The 14,817-nt window shown below is 41.6% G+C and overlaps 1 protein-coding gene across 3 annotated transcripts in view; it reads right to left on the minus strand.

Moving 5' to 3' along the window:
• Nucleotides 1–1,816: 1,816 nt before the first annotated feature.
• The window catches only part of CA5A (carbonic anhydrase 5A), a 46,210-nt gene continuing 33,209 nt past the window's right edge, over nt 1,817–14,817 (minus strand). Inside the window, exons 4-8 of one of the 3 annotated variants that reach the window (XM_043988355.1) lie at nt 10,553–10,648; nt 10,276–10,338; nt 6,311–6,466; nt 2,858–2,909; nt 1,817–2,016 (exon numbers count right to left, since the gene is read on the minus strand). In XM_043988355.1, coding sequence (XP_043844290.1) covers nt 2,009–2,016; nt 2,858–2,909; nt 6,311–6,466; nt 10,276–10,338; nt 10,553–10,648 — 375 coding nt within the window. In that variant the 3' untranslated portion in view covers nt 1,817–2,008. The remainder of the gene's footprint in view (nt 2,017–2,857; nt 2,910–6,310; nt 6,467–10,275; nt 10,339–10,552; nt 10,649–14,817) is intronic. The other 2 variants (XM_043988354.1, XM_043988356.1) reach the window with 2 other exon arrangements.

A 14,817-nucleotide genomic window follows, 5' to 3' on the forward strand; every position in this document is an offset into this window, starting at 1 on the left:
CAAAAATATAAACCCTTTGTCCCCTGGGAGTCCGTTGGCTTTGAGCCACCAGACTTACTGACAGTTTAAGAGGAACTCCAGCTCAAGTTGTGGGTCTAAGGTCCAGTTGAAGTCTGAAAATCCTGTTGAACTTCATGGAATGAAGATTCATGCATTTCAGTCGGGTCAGACAGTGACCTGATAATGCATCTGTGTCAGCTAATCACACCCTCACTGGCCACACAAATCCCTTTGGTATCTGCTGGCCAGCTGCAAGCCTTCTTGGCACGTGGCCACTAGCATATGTTGGTCAATTCTCAGCCACTGAGTATCCCATTCCTTTTTGCCCTCTCTTCCCCCACCCCCAACCCTTACTCTTGGAGATATCCCCTGAGTAAATTAGACCCTTCCTCTTCATTCCCTGGATTTGGCCTGGGCCTCAAGCCAGAGAACCAATCCAAGCCTGACTTCAGATATCTTGGGCTCATCTTACAATCCTTGAATGTCAGAAGTAGAAGGCGCTTTAGGACATAGAATGTCAAAGCTGGAAAGGACCTTAGAACATAAAGTCATCCTGGAAATCATGTAGTCTAGCCACCTGATTTTTCTTTCTTTTTATTTGTTTTCTTCTTTCTTTCTTTTTTTCTTTTCATGGTAATGAGGGTTAAGTGACTTGCCCAGGGTCACACAGCTAGTAAGTGTCAAGTATCTGAGGCAGGATTTAAACTCAGATCCTCCTGAATCCAGGGCCAGTGTTTTATCCACTACCTGATTTTGCAATGAGGAAATCTTTCAGTGAAAATGAAGGCCCAAAGTGGGGAAATAATTTATCCAAAATCCCAAACTAATTAGTTGGTGAGTTACTGGCAAAACCAGGGCAAAAATCCAGCTGTCCTGATTTACACAGTGCCCTTTTCCCCATGGCATCTAGGTGGCATGGGGGGAAAGAGCACTGGATTTCGAGTCACTTAATCTTCTATGTGCCTCAGTTTCCTCCTCTGTAAAATTTAGGTAATAATAGGACCTACCTCCCAGCTTTGTTGTGAGGATCAAATGAGATAATATTTGTAAAGCGCTTTGGATACCTTTAAAGCACTATGTAAATGCTCGTGTTTCAACTATACTATGCTATCTCTTGGTACTAACCTAAAACTCTGAGCTATCCCTAAGATCTCCCAGAGGTGCCAAAGTTATTGTTGGCCTCAGTGTTTAAGACAAAGGTCATGTCCTCCCAGCAGCTAAGCAAGGATTCTCCATGTCAAACCCAACTGTTCTTAAATTGTTTGGTTTTTTTTTTTTTTGGTCTTCACAAACTTTCAGAGTCTTTCTCTAAAAATGATGTCAGAGTATCAAGTTGCGTGAATCCCTAGCCATCCTTTAAAACTCATTTTAGACACCACCTCTTCCAAAAAGTCTTTTCACATCTCAGATTATCACATTGTCTTGCGTCTCTCAAATAAGCTTGACATGGGACATTGTATTCCATAACCACCTGTGTGTTTGTGTCTTATCATCCTGGCAGACCATGAATTCCATGAAGGCAAATACTGTCATTTAAGTTCTGATTCCAACTCTCCCCCTCCCCAGTGCCTAGAACAGTACTCTGAAAGCAGTAGGTGCTTAATAAATACTTGTTGGAATGATTGAATGAAGGAGTCCCCCAGTATATGGGTCAAATGAATCAACTGGATGGGGGAAAAAATGGATAATTTTTTCTTAGTTCATTGTGGCATAGGTCAAGGAGAAGTTGTGAGCATGTGAATCTCCTAATTATTCTTCTCACATCAGTTTCCATCCTTAAGAAATTGAAATACTGAAACATCATGCTGGCTCTTTCTTAAAGACTGCTAGTCATTTTATTGAGGGCGTGGGAGGGGGATTCTATTTCGAGATAGGTCCTGTGTTTCAAAAGTGCTAGGATTGGAAGGAAGACCGGACAGTACGATTCATGAGGGGCTGAAGTGGGCGAAAGTTATTCACCATCTTCTTCTCTTCCTCCCCAAGGGCAGAAAACAGTAGCCTCCGAAACTCAGCCAGCTGAAAAAAGAACAAGCAACTTATCAAGACTAAGGGACCCACATAAAATAACATAGAATAACAATACATGGGCACGGGAGCCAAGGTTTCCAGACTTGAATATCCGTGTTTCAGAGACTGTAAGAATTCTGGCTACGATCAAATCCAGAAACAACTTTTGTAAGGCATTCAAGAAATTCTTATCAGTGTGGAGGTCAGATTCTTCAGTCCCAAATTAAATAGATTATCATTATTATACTAATGAAGAATTTCAGAATCTCTCCAATAGTCAGGGATTTTACAACCTTCAACTTTTAAAAGTTTAAGAAGGGGGCAGCTAGGTGGCACAGTGGATAGAGCACCGGCCCTGGAGTCAGGAGTACCTGAGTTCAAATCCGGCCTCAGACACTTAACACTTACTAGATGTGTGACCCTGGGCAAATCACTTAACCCCAGTTGCCTCACTAAAAAAAAAAAAAAAGTTTAAGAAGGAACCACAACAAATCAGAATTAGCTCTAGGCCAATCATGTTGTGTGGAGGCAGGTAGATGGGTTAGCAAATAGAGCTCCGGGCCTGGAGTAAGGAAGACCTGAGTTCAACTCTGGCCTCAAACACTCACAAGCTATGTGACCTTGGGCAAGTCACTTCCCTACTGTTTGCTTTAATCCACTGGAGAAGAAAATGGCAGCCCATTGCAGTATCTCTACCAAGAAAATCCCATGGACAGCATTGGCATGCTATGGACTATGGGGTCATGAAGAACTGGACACAGCTGAACAACAAGAAGTCATAATGAATACAAAATTTGCTTTTGGCCTTCAGGGACCTCTTGCCATTTCAGAGACCCTTTTTTTTTTTTACCTTTAGGTGCTCCTTCTTCTTCATTCGCATCATCCTCTTGCCGCTCAAAGCTCTTATAAAAATAAAGACTCATGTTTCTTTAAAATCTCAAGGTTTACTATCCACTTTCCCCATAACAACCCTGAGAAATACACAATGCAAGTATTTTAATGTCCATTTCACATATGGGGAAAATAAGACTCAAAGCAGATGTGACCTGTCCATGGTTACAGTCATTAAGGAATCAAGCTGAAATTTTTCTGACTCCAAGTTCACTATGCCATACTTCCTCCCAAAGCTAAATGTGTCCCTGCCCCTCTTTGGGCCCCATCTAGGCCTCCAATACAAAGACATCGGGTCCAACCATTTTTCTGTATTTATCTTTTTCTCCGGGGTGGGGGGGGCAGAATTCCTTCCCCAAAATTCTATCCCTCTTCAGTTATAACATAAAGTGAGCCCAGGAAATCCCACTTGGAGACTTCATTACCAAACTCTGACTCTTTTTTTTTTTTTTTGGTGAGGCAATTGGGGTTAAGTGACTTGCCCAGGGTCGCACAGCTAGTAAGTGTAAAGTGCCCAAGGCCGGATTTGAACTCAGGTCCTCCTGAATCTGGGCCAGTGTTTTATCCACTGCATCACCAAGCTGCCCCCAAACTCTGACTCTTAAAAGCTGCTAGTCCCTCTGAGAGGAGTCAGCTTCTTCCTAGAGAACACCAACAATCACATACCCCCTACCAATATTCATGAGCTTCACCAAGCTCACCGCCACAGCAAACCACAAAGCAATGAAAGGACTCTGTTCACAAACTGAATGACTTTTGCAGCCATCCATCCATCCATCCATCTATCCATCCATCCATCTATCCATCCATCCATCTATCCATCCATCCATCCATCCATCCATCCATCCATCCATCCATCCATCCATCCATCCATTCATCTATCCATCCATCCATCCATCCATCCATCCATCCATCCATCCATCCATCCATCCATCCATCCATCCATCCATCCATCCATCCATCTATCCATCCATCTATCCATCCATCCATCCATCCATCCATCCATCCATCCATCCATCCATCCATCCATCCATCCATCTATCCATCCATCTATCCATCCATCCATCCATCTATCCATCCATCCATCCATCTATCCATCCATCCATCCATCTATCCATCTATCCATCCATCCATCCATCCATCCATCCATCCATCCATCCATCCATCCATCCATCCATCCATCCATCCATCTATCCATCCACCCATCCATTCATCCATTCATCCGTCTAGCCATTCATTCATTCATCAGTCAACCAGCATATATTAAGTTGGGATTTAAAAAAAAATCCAGGGGAGCTAGTAGATGGAGAAGAAGAGGGGGGCATTCCAGACATGGGGAACAATCAGTGAGAATGCACAGGTGGAAGATAGAGTGCCTTGTGCAAGTGATAACAAGGAGACCAGTGTCATTGGATCTTCATGTGCACGGTGGGGAGTCAAGTATAAGAAGGGAACGGTAGGAAGGAGCCGAATAATGAAAGACTTTGAACATAAAACAGAGGATCTTATGTTTGATCCTGGAGATGACCGGGAGCCACTGAAATTGATTAGATGTGGTTGTGGGAAAGGGGGAACAACATGGTAAGGCTTCATTCTCTTGAATATTGGCATCACAGGCCCCTGGATCTCCCAATCCACACTCTATTTAGCAAGATGTCATGTTATCTTGATGAGGGTCAATACTGTTGCAAGCACAAAATCAGCCTTGTCTAGAAAAGCCATGATCTCAGCCTACAGGTTATCAGGACCTCGTGCCAGGGTCCTCAGGCTGATTCCCAGGACTTTGATCTGAGTCTCAAGTCATTCTTACCACAGCACAGTATTTGACAGAACAAAATGAAGAGCCTCTCCCAAACCTCTGTCAACTATCATTATTTCCAAGTGATTGCATAAGAGCAAGGTAAAGAATACATGCAGGAGGGGCAGCTAGGTGGTACAGTAGATAAAGCACTGGCCCTGGATTCAGGAGGACCTGAGTTCAAATCCAACCTCAGACACTTGACACTTACTAGCTGTGTGACCTTGGGTAAGTGACTTAATCCTCATTGCCCCGCAGAAAACAAACAAAACAAACAAACAAAAAAAGAAATGAAGAATACATGCAGGAATTTTACCAGGGAGCAGGATCATGGAGGGATTTCAGGCCTGGACAGAATGAGGTCAGTTGGCTAGGCCCAGACTGCAATGCATCAGCTACAGTAGAAGGAGCCCTTCTATATTTATATGAGGAACATATATGTACATATAATCTATATATTTATATGGGTATTTACAGATGGTATGGGGGCATTTATAGATTTTCATGGGATATTTATACAGGAATTTGTATATTTATATAAAGCCTTTAGATATTTATATAAGGCATGTATATCACGTGGGGCATTTATATAAGGCACACATATTATTATATGGGGCATTTAGATATTTATATAAGGCACGTATAGCACATGGGGCATTCATATAGGGTATAAATATTATGTGGAATATTTATATATTAATATAGGGCTTTAATGGAAGGAATTGGACAAGATCCTCATACTATAGAGAGATATAGATGGGTTGCAATCTATACGTATAGGACTTCACAAATTTTGGAGTCTCTACAATTAGAAACTTCTGGTCCTACTTTCTTTTTTTTTCTTTCTTTTTTTTTTTTGCGGGGCAATGGGGGTTAAGTGACTTGCCCAGGGTCACACAGCTAGTAAATGTCAAGTGTCTGAGGCTGGATTTGAACTCAGGTACTCCTGAATCCAAGGCCGATGCTTTATCCACTGCGCCACCTAGCTGCCCCTTGGTCCTACTTTCTTACAGCAAGAGACTGCATCCCACTGATCTATTCAAATGCTATGAGATGCTACTGATTAGCTAGGTACTTTAGGCAATCTGGGAAAAGCTTCATAAACCAAAATTGGAATAATATGAAGTTAAAAGTATTACCAACAAGTAAGCTTCCTTAGCATGCTAATACATTTATTTCCTTTTTTGTTTGACTACTCAGTCTACTTGACCTCCAATCTTACCCACTGGCAGTTGAGAATCTCCCTGGGTTCTCTGGGAACCCAGGCTGAGACATTTTCCCCAAAAGTCACAACTCATTGACATCTTCTCATCTTATTTATTTCTTGTATAAGGTCCTCTTATAAATCCACACAGTTGTCCAGCCAACCTCCTGAGGACCTTCTTCAAGGTCAATTGCCATTCTATATGCACCATCATAGAACTTGGGCTATCCACATTAACTATCATTCTCACCACATGATCTAGCTCATTAGCTTTCCTATTCATACAGTCATATTTTACTGACTTCAAATACGAAAGTATAGCTTCTAGCTATTGTGGGATTTCTTAAATTCATCCGGGAAATTCAGTCTAGGCCAAGAATTATAAGAAGCTAGTTACATACATGACTCACCTGATTATGACCAACCTCCATAGGCTTTTTCTTAATGATCCAGGTGACAGATTCTGTAAGTGGTGGGGTGGTCAAAGATCCAGCATAGGTCCAATAATCTTGACATGAAGGCAACAGACATGAGGGATCAAATCTGTCAAGGGCCACACGAGTGTCCTAACATATCAATAAAACCAATAGAGTCCATTTGATTTACACACTAATAAACTAAGCCCTATAAGAAGCAACTTAAAGGCACAGCAATTTACATCTTGCATCTCTGAAACACAATTATCAAATAGTTAAGAGAAGACATACTCACAACGTGTTCTACTGCTGCTCTTTCTTATATGGTTCAATGTGTGTCTCTGTTCTGGAAAGAAGCATGGAATTCCACAAGAAAACCTATATTACCTTAAAGTTACTCATTTGAGGATGCTTTGACTGTAAGGAAAAAATTTGAGATGGTGCCAATCTTCCTAGTCCTTCCACTACTCAAGTAAAATGAGCAAAACCAGGAGAACATTGTACACAGTAACCCCAATACTTTGATTAGCTGTGAATAACTTAGCTTTTCTCAGCAATACAATGATCCAAGACAGTCCCAAAGGACTTATAATGAAAAATGCTCTCCATATCCAGAAAAAGAATCGATGGAGTCTGGATGCAGATTGAAGCATACTTTAAAAATCTTTATTATTTTTGTTTTTTAATGTTTTAGTACGTGGGGTGTTTTTGTAGCATGGCTAGTATGGAAATATTTCACATGACTGAACATGTATGATCTACATCAAATTGCTTGCCTTCTCAAGGAAGGGAGAGATGAGGAATGGAGGTGAAGAGCATGAGCTCAAATTATTTTTAAATGTTAAAAAATCCTGTTTACATGTAATTGAGAAAAATTAAATTAAAATGAAACATTTACAAAATGAGAGGAGACTGTATCAAGGCAACAGATAAAGCACTCTTGTTGAATGAAGAGAGCGATGAACAATAAGTCAGGAGTTCTGGATTCTAGTCTTAACTCTGCCAGTAGCTAGTCATGAGCTAGGCTAGGTCAGTCAGTCAACTAGCATTTAAGTGCCTACTATGCACCAGACACTGTGCTAAGCACTGGAGTCACAAAGAAGGGCAAAAGCCAGTACCTGTTCTCAAGAATCCTATGGTCTAACAGAGGAGACAACACACAAATAGCTATGTCCAAAGAAGACATATACAAGATAATTTGGGGGTAGTGTCAGAGTCGTTCTCCCCTCTAAGCTTCAGTCTCCTCATCTATAAGATGACAGGGTTTGAGGGGTTATCTAATCTTTTTATATTCTGGACACCTTGGCCACTTTCATGAAATCTTTGTTTTTAAAGGCGCAAAATAAAACACATAGAATTACAAAGGAAGTTGAGGGTGAGTGAAAATAAAGATGTATTTTTCCCCATCCTGGAAATCTATTCATGGATCCCTTGGGTGTTTGTGGGCCCCAGGTTAAGAACCTAGATGATCTTTTAGACATCTACTAAAACTCTCAGGTCTCCATGAAAATGCTGCCTCCCTGAATGTTGATCCCAGAAAGGTTCATAAGATCATGGGTTTTGAGCTGAAAGGGACCTTAGAGCTCATCTTCATTATACAGATGAGGAAGATGAGGTTTCAGGGTGACTTACCCAAGGAAAACAGGGTTAGTAGTCATCTTCTTGGGGGGAAAAGTTTCCCAGAATTTTCAAAGAAGAAAAATAGAGACCCTGAGTAAACAACGTGGCAGGAGTTGGTTCTTCGTGGCCAGATTCTTTCTTTCCTACCAAAAGGCATTGTATTGTGGCCTTCTTGTTGGAAGACATCCCAGGTTTAGTTTGGCAAAGAAAAGGATGAGGGCTGGGGGATTCACCTTGAACTTGTGAAGTTCTGTAGTTTGCTGAGGGGAACTAAGATGTGTGTGACAAGGGTGGGACTGACTTGATCTAAGCCCCCTTTAGGGTGAGGGGGTCAAAAGGAAGTCCAATGCACAGATCAAACAGTGGCTGTGAGGAAAACTCATGCTTTCCGAAGCTTTAATCCAGTGGTGGCCAAGCACCATTGTTAAGGAAGGTTTATAGTTTTCCCAGGGATCACGTCTTATTATCACTGTTTATTCACAGAGTCTAGGAATCCTTCAGGATGCTTATACATTTCATTTCTTGTTTGACCCTGAATAAATAAGCAGCCTTGAAATTTCCATTCTATATTCACCTAACAATCAGAAAGCCCCTTTTCAACTAAAATGGGAGCCAAGTTACATGTTCATCTTTGGCCCGGTTCACTTGAATCATAGGTTCATAGATTTCAAGCTGAAAGGGACCTTGGTCTAATAATCTCATTTTACCAATGAGAAAACTGAGGCCCCAGACAAATGATATCACCTGCCCAAGAGTGCACATGTAATAAGACAATTTAAAAAACAAACCCAAAGGGGCAGCTAGGTGGCGTAGTGGATAGAGCACTGGCCCTGGAGTCAGGAGTACCTGAGTTCAAATCCGGCCTCAGACACTTAACACTTACTAGCTGTGTGACCCTGGGCAAGTCACTTAACCCCAATTGCCTCACTAAAACAAAACAAAAAACCAAACCCAAAACCAGGATTTGAGCCCAGGTCCTCTGATTCCTGAGGCATCATACTTTCCTTTTGTGTTACTGGGGCCATCGTAGAAATTGTTCTTTTGCTTCTGCTGTTTTCACTCCGTATCAATTTATACAAATCTTCAGATTCATCATTTCTCATGGTGCAATAATATTCCATTACATTCATGGACTATGATTTGTTTGGCCATCTCCCGTTTGTGGGGTGCCTACTTTGTTTCCAGTTGTTTGCAATAACTAAATAAACGAACAAATGAACAGACAGACAGACAGGTAGATAGATAAATAGATAGATAGATAGACAGACAGACAGGTAGATAGGTAGGTAGATGAATGACTAGATAAATGAATGAATGAAAAAATAAATAAGTGAAAAAAGAAAACAAATAAGTGAATGAATAAATGAACAAATAAATAAATAGATGAATGAATGAATGGGTGGGTGAATAAATAAATAAATGGATGTACAAATAAACAAATAACAGACAAATAAATAAATAGATAGATACATGGATAAATAGGTAAATAAATGGCCAACTCTCTTTCCACTGCATCAAACTTCCTCTGTTGTGCTGTGATTAGATCAGTAAATTTAGGATGCCTCAGTGATTGATGCAATGAAATCATAGAAGGTCAGCTCTGGAAGTAAAGGGCAATAGGAATAAGCAATTATTAAGTGGCTGCCATGTTCTAGGTACTGTGCTTAAGTGCCTCACAAATATCTCATTTGATAAGAGATTTGAATAAAGGACCTTAAAGATCATCTCATTTAACCCCTTTAATTTTATGGAGGTAGAAATCAAGGCCTAGAGAAAGTGACTTGCCCAAGGTCACACCACTGGGTTTTTTGTTTGTTTTGCAGGGCAATGGGGGTTAAGTGACTTGCCCAGGGTCACACAGCTAGTAAGTGTCAAGTGTCTGAGGCCAGATTTGAACTCAGGTACTCCTGAATCCAGGACCGGTGCTTTATCCACTTCGCCACCTAGCCAACCCCACACCACTAGTTTTTAACCCTGGACTTCCAACTCTCAGTCTGGTGTCTTTCTGCTATAGCTTGCCTTGTATGTTAACAAGAAATCACAAACAATTCCTTTGGGGGCAGTTAGGTGGCGCAGTGGATAGAGCACCGGCCCTGGATTCAGGAGGAACTAAGTTCAAATCCGACCTCAGACACTTTACACCTACTAGCTGTGTGACCCTGGGCAAGTCACTTAACCCCAATTGCCTCATCTAAAAAATAATAATAATAATTCCTTTGGCACCAAAAATACAGCTAAGTTGGTCAAGTAGCACTTCTTAAGCACTTCCTCTGTAGCAGGAACTGGGCTAAGTGAGTTTTGCTTTCCAAATTATGTTGATTTCAAAATGACCATCTTACCTTATGCTTGATTTCTGGTAAGACATTGACCAACTTCTGTAGCTCCTTATGTTCTGCTCCCAGCTATAAGATACAAATTCATGAAAACTTGAGTTAAAATGCTGGGGGGTTTTGTTTTTTACTGGAAAGGTAAGGGTAATTTAGCAAGACAAGATGACAAATACCCATCACACTTAAATTTTTTTTAAAAAATCAATGGTTTGGGGTTTTTTTTTTGGGGGGGTTTCCCCCACACTGATTTCCTAAGTGGAAGACCTATGATCTTACAAGGATTTACCTTCAAAAACACTCCTATTACAGCCAAACCACTTTCTCCCATTATCGCTTCTTTGTAATTTGGATATTTGGCAGAATTCCAGTGCACTAAATGAAGCTGAAATGAAATTCAGAAAGAATTTAAATTCCCTGAGACAGAGAAAATATTGACCAGACTTGATTTGAAAGCTATTGCCCTTCTTTGATCTCTCCTTCCACCGCCATATTGAGAAAGTTGAGCTTTAGGGATGGAATTTGCTGTTGCTGTTTGTCCTTCATTCTTTGTATGTGTGGGGTTTTTGGTGTTTTTTTTTTGGTGAGACTATTAGGGTTAAGTGACTTGCCCAGGGTCACACAGCTAGTAACTGTTGAGTGTCTGAGGCTGGATTTGAACTCAGGTCCTCCTGAATCCAGGGCCAGTGCTCTATCCACTGCACCACCTAGCTGCCCCTATCCTTCCTTCTTAAAGAGGACCATGACATCAGGAGGTGATGTCATGACTTGCAGTGAACTGGATTTAAGGGAGGGGAGGGAAGGTGGAAGGAGGGTGCCACAGTCTCTCTGCCTCAAGTCTTTCTCCATTCCAGGCCATTCTCCACTCAAACTGTCAAAATTGATCTTCCTAAAGCATAGGCCTGACCATGTTAACCCCCTATTCAATAAACTCTACTCCCTTTTACCTCCAGAATCAAATATACAACCTTTTGTTTGACTTTAAAAATCCTTCATAATTTAGCCCCTTCCTACTTTTCAGGTATTCTACCTTATTCCCTTCCCCCAATCCCTGACATATTCTGTGATCCAGAAACACTGGCTTCCTTGCTGTTTGTCACCCAAGTCCCTCCATCCTTAGACTCTGAGCATTTCCACTGGCTGTCCTCTCATGCCTGGAACACTCTCTCCCTATCTCTGTCTATGGGGCTTCTCTGACTTCCTTCAGATTTCAGCTAAAATACCACTTTCTTCAAGAAGTCTTTCCCTGTCCCTCTTCATGTTATCGCCTTCCCTCTGTGATTAGCTCCAATTTGTTCTGTCTCTAGTTCATTTGTACATATTTGTTTGCATGCTGTCTCTCCACTAGACCATGACCTCCTTGAGAAGAAGTAGTTTGTCACCTTTTTTTTGAGGGGGGGAGTATTCCCACTGCCTGGCACATAGTAGTAGTAGTAGTAGTAGTAGTAGTAGTAGTAGTAGTAGTAGTAGTAGTAGTAGTAGTAGTAGTAGTAGGCCTCCACCAGTCGCAGACAACCATGGATCAGCGCCTTGAAGAGCCACAGGCCACAGTGTGGCTGTTCAGTCCGATACGGGAGCCAAAGCTCCTGAGTGACTTATAACCGGTAACTGCCACATCCCATGTTGTATCTACCCCATGAGGAGTAGCTGGAGTGTCCTCTCCAGGGCGCTGGCCTGGGCAGATCAATATGGAAAACCAACTGTTGCCCATGCAACAGATTTTCCCTCTCCTCGACATTGGTGGATCCAAAGGAGAGGCAGAGCCAGTACAGTTTGGCACCAGTGCCACCGCAGGAGTTGCCAGAGGGATGTGATGTCCAATATTCAACTGCCTAAGGGACTTCGACTCCTGATTTTTCCTCGGGGTTAAGGCCCGAAGCCTTTCCCACATATGGGTATAGCCGCAAGGCATCAGAGGTTTAAAATCAGGGTTTCTTTTCCCTAGGTGGGTTGCCTGCCAAGGCTAATGAGCTCCACCTGCCCAAAGTGACTGGTTTTAAGGCACCAGTGACTCGCCTTCACCCCTTCTCCTGTTAGTGGAAACAGTTCCATCAAGAGAAGGCCAGGAGTTGGGTTTCGGTTGTCAGAGGCTATTTGAGACGCAAGCTATTGGAGCATTTTACGGAGAGTGGGAGTTTATCCCCACTCCCACCCCAGCATGACAAACCTTTGGTGGCTTGATCATAGAATATTGTATAATTAGCTATCTCCCTACTAGACTATAAGCTTCATAAGGGTGGCAAGATGAAATTATCGAATGAGATAATATTTGCAAAGCACTTAGCACAACGCCTGGCACATGTTGTTGTTATTAAGGAGTTTCAGTCATGTCTAACTCTTCGTGGCCCCATCTGGGGTTTTCTTGGCAGAGATACTGGAATGGTTGGCCATTTCCTTTTTCTAGCTCATTTGACAGATGAGGAAACTGAGACAGAGTCAAGGGACTTCCCCAGGGTCATGAACTAATAAATGCTTGAGGCCAGATTTGAACTGATAAAGATGAGTCTTCCTGATTTCAAGCCCAGTGCTCTATCCACTGCACAACTTAGCTTTCCCCTGGCATATAGTAGGTGCTTAATAAATACTATGTCTAATTCGGGCCTCAGACACTTGACACTTACTAGCTGTGTGACCCTGGGCAAATCACTTAACCCTCATTGCCCTGCAAAAACAAACAAACATAAATAAATAAATAAATACTATGTCTATTGGCAATGTTTTATTTAGACTGTCCCATTGTTATATTGTGTGATGGAATCATCAGATGTCAAAACTGGAAGGGCCTTTAGAATGACAATAACATTACTAGATATAGACCTGAACTCTGTAGATGGCAGATCCATCCTGGACTTCAGACCTCAGAGGTTTAATTCCTGAAGGGGCTAATGGCCTTCTTCATAGAGCTGATCTCACCTCTAAGGCATTGTGGCAGAATTTCAAGTGTATTGGTTTTTGTTTTTTTGTTTTTTCTGGTGAGGCAATTGGGGTTAAGTGACTTGCCCAGGGTCACACAGCTAGTAAGTGTAAAGTGTCTGGGGTCAGATTTGAACTCAGGTCCTCCTGAATCCAGGGCCGGTGCTTTATCCATTGTGCCACCTAGCTGCCCCAGCGTATTGTTAACTAACTGAGGAAATATATTCATATTTGCTTGTTTTTCCTCCAGTGGATTAAATCTCAGCCCCCAAAAGGTTGGTTACCAGGTGATCAAATGTCTGAGCTACCTGAAGTCCCCCTACTCAGAAAAATATGAAATGTAATCTGTATTGGTGGAGGGAGTAACTGTGAGCAAACTGAAGAAATCATCCACTCATAATATTTATGTATTAAATTAAACTTCCTGAAATACTGTTCAAAGTGTTAAAAGTTCAGAAGCTCCTCAGATTTGTTTATCATCTCCTCTTTCAGAGAGAATAAAAATTTAACAAAATTATCTGGCTTTCAAACTACAGACTGAAAAAGAGGAGTGCTTTGGTAATATTAATAGGCTAATAGGTAAATTTCTCAACTAAGCTAGAAATTCTTTGAGGGCAGGGATTGTCATAAATATCCATCTTTGTATTCTCCCCCATTTCAAATTGTCAAACACAATAGACACTCCATTTTAAACATTTCAAGAACTCACGGGTCAATAATTTCCCAGTATTGGTACTTCCTTCCCCCATGTAGATCTCAACCCTTAGGAGGCAATGAGGTATTTGGAACCAACTCTGTAGTCAGAAGCCCTGCGTTCAAATCCTATCCAATGTTTATGTCCTAGGTAACTTTGATCAAGTCATTTAACTTCTTTCTTGGACCTTGGTTTCCTCATATGTGAAATGGAGGGAGGGAAGGTTGGTCTGAGCTCTAGATATAAAACCCTGGTCATGGTGACTCCAAAACCACGCTGAGACTTATGGCAAACTCTGTGCAATTTAGTAGGTGGTCTCAGAGAGTTGTTGCTTTAGGCAAAAGAGCCATGATTCCCAGACCATTGTGATGATATGCCTTCCCAACCATCACCCAGACTGGCTGTTGAATAATAAACTTCCTAGTCCATCTCTGAGCTTGCTAGCTTGGCGACGCTCACCAGAAGTTATATTCTACGCCCTCAGTTTTAATAAAAGTATAGCTTATTTTTGAACTAGATGAGACCTTGGAGTGTATACAATCCCTTGATCTCAGATGAAGAAACCCAAGGCAGAAGACAGGACGTGCCTTGTCCAAGGTTATATAGATAATGCCTTTAAGTTTCTGACTTTTATGAGGCTGACCATGTCTTATCTGAACTTCCTGTCTCTCTCAGGACCCAGCATGGAGTTCCCTACAGATTAGCTACTAAACAAATGTTCATTGTTTCATTGTAAATAAATGTGGCCTTTTTTCCCCATTATTTATTTATTTATTGCTACTTTTTAGATGCCACTGTTATTGCTACATTTCATTCCTGGTCTTTGAGTCCTAAGATATTATGTTTCTTTTTTCCCCCCTCCTCTTCCCCTCCTGCTTTCTCCTACATCTCCTCCCCCCTCCTCCTTCCTCTCACTCCCTGGCTTTTGGATTTCTTCATCGAGGGAC

This window comes from Dromiciops gliroides, chromosome 2 (assembly GCF_019393635.1).
Source record: "Dromiciops gliroides isolate mDroGli1 chromosome 2, mDroGli1.pri, whole genome shotgun sequence".
Lineage (NCBI taxonomy): Eukaryota > Metazoa > Chordata > Mammalia > Microbiotheria > Microbiotheriidae > Dromiciops > Dromiciops gliroides.